This window comes from Sciurus vulgaris (assembly GCF_902686455.1).
Source record: "Sciurus vulgaris genome assembly, chromosome: 8".
In the NCBI taxonomy this organism is placed as follows: domain Eukaryota; kingdom Metazoa; phylum Chordata; class Mammalia; order Rodentia; family Sciuridae; genus Sciurus; species Sciurus vulgaris.
This window is the reverse complement of record NC_136468.1, coordinates 126147167-126153028: the sequence shown is the minus strand read 5'-3', so window position 1 is coordinate 126153028 and position 5862 is coordinate 126147167. Positions and strand designations below refer to the sequence as shown.

The 5862-nt window shown below is 38.6% G+C and overlaps 1 protein-coding gene across 1 annotated transcript; it reads right to left on the bottom strand.

Moving 5' to 3' along the window:
• Positions 1–3220: 3220 nt before the first annotated feature.
• LOC306668129 (olfactory receptor 2T11) lies at positions 3221–4298 on the bottom strand (the record flags this gene model as incomplete). The annotated part of the gene is made up of 1 exon (XM_079151200.1): positions 3221–4298. One exon carries the CDS (start codon positions 4296–4298, stop codon positions 3339–3341), a length of 960 nt encoding a protein of 319 aa, XP_079007326.1. The 3' UTR covers positions 3221–3338.
• Positions 4299–5862: the final 1564 nt, after the last annotated feature.

Here is a 5862-nt window from a genome sequence, read left to right as displayed (position 1 = left end):
GCATCTTCTCTCTTTATTTTGTTTAGTTTGGCTAAGAGGTTGAATGCCTTTTTTCAAACTACCACAACTCTTTGTTTTATTGATCCTTTGTCCTTTTTTATTCTTTAATTCATTGATATCAGCTCTGAACTTACTTCCTTCTACTGATGTTGAAACTGATTTGTTCTTACATTTTGAGGGTTTGAGATACATCAGTATGTTGTTTATTTGGGATATTTATCATTTTCTTATGCAGTCACTCATAGGTATAATCCTTACTCTGAAAACCACTCTAATAATGTTTCAGATTTTCTGATGTTTTATCAATGGTCACTTTTACTTAGCTTTTTTTTACCACTGTGATCAAAATGCCCAATAAGAGCCATTTAGAGGAGGAAAATTTCATTTGATGCTCATCTTTTCAGAGGTCTCAGTGCATAAATAGCTGATTCCACTGCCCTGAGACCATGGGGAGGCAGCTCATCATAGGGTAAGGGCCCAGCAGAGGAAATTCACTCAGTCTGTGATGGTATCAGAAAGCAAAAGAGAGGGAGACAAAGGGGTTAGGAAGAACAAATTTCCAGACCGTCACCCCAGTGACTTACTCCTCTAGCCACACTATACCTGCCAATAGTTTCCACACAATCCATTCAAAGTAGAACAGATTAGGTTGCAGCTGTCATAATTTAATCTCTGAATATTCCTGTATTAACTGGAGTTTTGAGTGGACATCACATATACAAATCAGAATAATGAACTGTAAGTTGCTGAAACAAACGAGTTGAAATAATTCTGTATTATTATACTGGAGTCTGTAATTCAGACTCTATTTCAGGTAGTATCTGTTTTAGGTGATTAGGTGCACCAACATTTGGGGAATAAAAATTTGCTAGAAATGTATCCTATTATTTGACTACTCCATTTACTAGTATGATGTTACCTTCTTTGTCCCAAGTCTTTTGCTTGAAATATGCTCTTTTTAAAAATATGAGATTATCTACTCCTACTTATTTGGGGACTTCAATTGTATGCTATATAAATTTTAATTCTTTTCACATTGTTTTTAAATCTATTCTGCAATCCTTTGTATTTTTACTTGACAGTTAAGACCATTTAAATGTAATGTTATTACTGAGAGGTGTTGATTCGTTCATGTCACTTTATTTTTTTTTCTTTTTTTTCACTTTATTTCTGATGATTAATTTGGTGCCATTTCTCATTTGTTGATGAGTCTTCAAATGTGAACTCAGAATTTGTTTTACAAGTTCTTCTATACATAGTATTTATTCAAGTATTTTCTGTAGAGCCAATTTAGAAGTCATGAATTTGTTTAGTTTCTGCTTATTTTATTTCTTATTTGATTCTAAATGATAGCCTTGTTGGATATAGTAGTCTAGATTGACAGTTATTTTCTTTTTTTAAATATTTTTTGGATGTTGATAGACCTTTAATTCATTTATTTATATGTGGTGCTGAGAACCAAACCCAGTGCCTCACTCATGCCAGGCAAGCGCTCTACCACTGATCAACAACCCCAGTCCTCAGTTATTTTCTTTCCTGGCTTGAAACAGATGATTCTAAGTCTTTCTGTGCTGAGAAATAAGAAGTCATTCTTATTGACTCCCCTGTAAATGTGAGATGATTTATTTTTTCTTGAGCCTTTTAAAATCCTATCCTTGCTGTGCATATTAGTCATTTTAATTACAATGTATGGTGAAGAGATTCTTTTGTGATCTTGTCTATTTGGGGTTCTGAGTTCCTCCCATATTTAGATATCCATCTCACTTTTAAGGTTTCAAAGATGTCGTGTCATTATTACCCTGAAGAGGTAATTACAGGCTATTAGCTTCTATCCACAATATTCTTTAATTCCAGTGATTTTTAAATTTAATGTTGGCCCAGAGTTCTTGTATGCTTTGGTTCATAGTTACTTATTTTCTTTTTTTATAATACTATATGAATATTCTAGACCAGCTGCTTTGTCTTCCAGATCTGTCATTCTGACTTTAGTAAGGTTTACTCTATTAGAAAGACTTTTGAGTGAACATTTTATTTGATTTATTGTGTCCTTCATTACTAAGTTCCTGTTAAGTTATTTTTCAGTATATCTATCCCTTTTTCAAATTTCTTATTCATAGCCTGTATTACTTCTTTAATCCATTCAGTTATTTTTCTGTGTTCTGTCAGAATTCATTGATCATTTTTATAATCATGCTTGTGAACTTTTATCTGCTATTTTATACACTACAATATCTTTGGAATCAGTTGCTGGTGAATTATGAAATTTGGGTGGTGTTACATTACCTTGGTTTTCTTATTTCTTGTATTCCTTTGTTGAGTTTTATGCATCTATTTTTGTATGAATTTATCTTCAAATCTTATTTGTGGACCATTTTAAGGCATAGCCTTCTCTTTCCAAAATATCCTAGATTGTTCTAGATTGAGAACTCTTATAGTGTGGTATCTATGGTCTGTGTGTTAATTCACTGTTTTTGCTGTAGGAGTAGGTGTCCATCAGTGGGACCCGGAGGCCCTTCCTCCAGTCATGCCTACTCAGAGCCTGTTTGTTAGTTTTGTTTTGTTTTTTCTTTTGTTCTTTTCTATTCTTTGTTTTTAAGTATCACAGAATGGGAGTGCTAGGGAAGAATAGGTTTAATTTCGATTATGTAGAGGGGAGTGATGGGAGGGGAAGTGGTATGGGGATAGGAAGGCTAGTGTGTGAAACAGACATTATTACCTCATGTACATGTATGACTGCATAACTGATGTGATCCTACAATATATATCATCAGAAAAATGAGAAGTTATTCTCCATTTCTGTATGATTAACCAAAATGCACAAGTGCCTTTTACTGCCATGTATAACTAATTAGAACAAATACAAAATAAAAACATTACAGAATTATGAGTGTATTTAATTTGTGTGTGGAGCAGTAGGCACTATCTCTCATCTGGATTTAGCTTACCAGAAGATTCTCTACTCTGTGAAATTCTAGTGTTCACTTAGATTACCAGCACCAATCTGGAAGCTGGAGTAGCCTAAAACAGAAGCTGGTTGAAAAAGCTTTCTACTTCCCTTTTCAACAACATAAGGTAAAATGAAATGGGAAGTACAGTTTTGTCTGGACAAACCAAGTTTTGCACTTCTGGGGTTGGGCATCTGCAGAGTTCTTAGAGGAAATTTCTGACAATGAGGCTTAGCTCTAATAAGGGTTTTAGGAGCTTTGTTGGGTGGTATCTGTTCTGGAGAGCACTCCCCTTAACTGTGAAATAGACTTGGATGGCTGAAAAATCAGTCTGGGGAAACCAGGCACACAGAGGATGTTCTTTGGAAGACCTGTCCTCATGTTACTGACTCTCTATGCCTCATTTGTTTCTACTTTCCAAGCAGGTATGCAGTGTGCTAATACCTTCTTCAGTGCCCCCATGACATCCTTGTTTCTGAGACTGTAGATGAGAGGATTAAGCATGGGTGTGACAATGGTATAGAAGGCGGACACTACCTTGTCCTGTTCAGGTGTGTGGAATGACAGGGGCAGCACATATGTGTAGAAGGCAGCCCCGTAGAAAATGCTTACCACAGTCAGGTGGGATGAACACGTGGTGAAGGCCTTTTTGCGGCCCTCGGCAGAGCGCATGCGGTGAATGGTGAACAAGATGAGAGCATACGAAGTGGAGATGATAGATATGGGAATGAGCAGCATGAGGACGCAGCAGATGTACATCAGGGTTTCATACAAAGATGTGTCAGCACAGGCCAGTTTGAGAACTGCAGGAATCTCACAGAAAAAATGATTGATCTGGCGGGAACCACAGTAGGGTACATTCATGGTGATGGGTGTGAGCAGAAAGCCATCAAGGGAGCCCCCAAACCAGGCACCAGCAGCCAGCAAGACACACATCTTGCGGTTCATGAGAACTGGGTACCTAAGGGGATTACAGACAGCCACATAACGGTCATAGGCCATGAGGCCCAGCAAGAAGAACTCTGAGCCAATCATGGTCAAGTACAAGAAGATCTGGATACCACAGGCCACAAAGGAAATGGTCTTCTCTGTAGAAACCATATCCACCAGGAGCTTTGGAACAGTGGTACAGATGAAAAGGGTATCCATGATGGACAGCTGGCTGAGCAGAAAGTACATGGGGGTGTGGAGGCGGGAGTCCACTTGAATCAAGAATATCATGACCAAATTTGCTGTTACAGCCACCACAAAAATAGCAAAGATGACTGTGAAAATGATCCCTGTCACATCACTGCTGATCAGAAGCCCCAGGAGGACAAAATCGGAGGTTGAAGTTCTATTTCCCATTCTCATTGATGATGGTAGCTCCAGGGGAACAGGGACACCCCAGGACCAGAAGGAAGGGCTGGAGGAAATAAATTCCGAATGGGGAAACCCACAGTGGAGGCAACTCTGCAGGGGTGTGAGCTGGGAGAAATTTTCCAGGGAAGGAACTGGAGAAAAACAACAAACAAATCGGCAAACTCATCATAAAGTGGCAGCCATGGCTCCATTTCTTGTTGGTGAACAGCCCTCAGGATGCTGCCTGTGTACTGCTGTGTTCAGAGGATGGCAATGGTAGTGCATCACTCTCCTTGGAATAGAGATTTGCCATGTTTGTTCTGCTCACTCTGCATTATTTTAAGTTTGTGTTTTACTTAAACAACAACAAAATCACTATAAAATTCACATCTATCTGCTTGTCCTTTCCCATGAATAAGTCATACCTGGTTTCAGAAAGGTTCAAGATTGTAATGACAGTGTGACATGATCCATAGAGTCAATAAAATCTAATCATAGACCCTAATGCAAAAATGACTTCTAACATTAAATTAGGTTGTCTCTCTACAAATTTTCCTCTGATTTATTTGTTCAAATTACTTTGTAAGTATCTCTCAACTGTTACCTTTTGTGTCAGAAGGACCTTGTGGTCAAAGCTCTAAAAGGTCTTGTCTTAGACTTCTTTTATTTAAATTACATTCCCATTTCTAAAGGAAAAATTAAGAATAAAATATTGTCTACAATATGCTTTTGTTAAATCCCACTAACACAAAAGAGATATTCTAATTTTTACTCCAAACAATTAATAAAGCTAATACAAAAATCATGGGAGAGAATGTATTTTCTCTTTGCTGCATTAATGGAATTCAAATATTTTATCCCAAAGCATAAACTAGTTCCAGTGAAGCATCTACATTTTCTTCACATCAACAGTTAGTGGGCTGAGCTATTGCATTGTCTTTAAGCCAGGTTGTCCAGGAATTTTCTTGCATCCTCTTTGCTCTCCCTCTGTACCCCTAGTCTCCTGCAGCATAATAACCAAAGTGACCTTGGGGGACCTCATCACACCAGGTCACTTTCTGCTGAAGCCTGCACTGCAGGACATTCTGTTTTAACTCTTACCTTGAAGTTGGCTCCTACCCCCTCCAGTGTGCAGGTCACAGGGCTGCAGCCCCATGGTCACCTTGCTGACCCTCTCTCCCCTCTCAGTGTTCCCAGCCCAGGACCTCCATCCCCATCTTCCCTTGCCTGGGCCCCTACACACATCTGAACTGACCATCCTGTGTGCTTCATGGGTTGGTGCAGAGGCCACCTTCTCAGAGGACTGTTCTGGTCCCACTTGATGCCTTTGTACTTCTTCTTGGTTCTTATCAAGACCTGATGGACTACAGGTTCATTTTGCTTTTATTTGACTGTTGGTCTGGAAAGTGAGCCCTGTGTGGGTGAGGATCAGTGCCTATTGTGTTATCCACTCTCACCATCTAAAAGAATGAATGGCGTGTTGTAAATACTTGTTAAATCATTAAATGGATGGCTTTTAAAACACATCAGTCAATGAAATGAAGATCATGTATTTTTGATTTTTAAGTTGATCCAC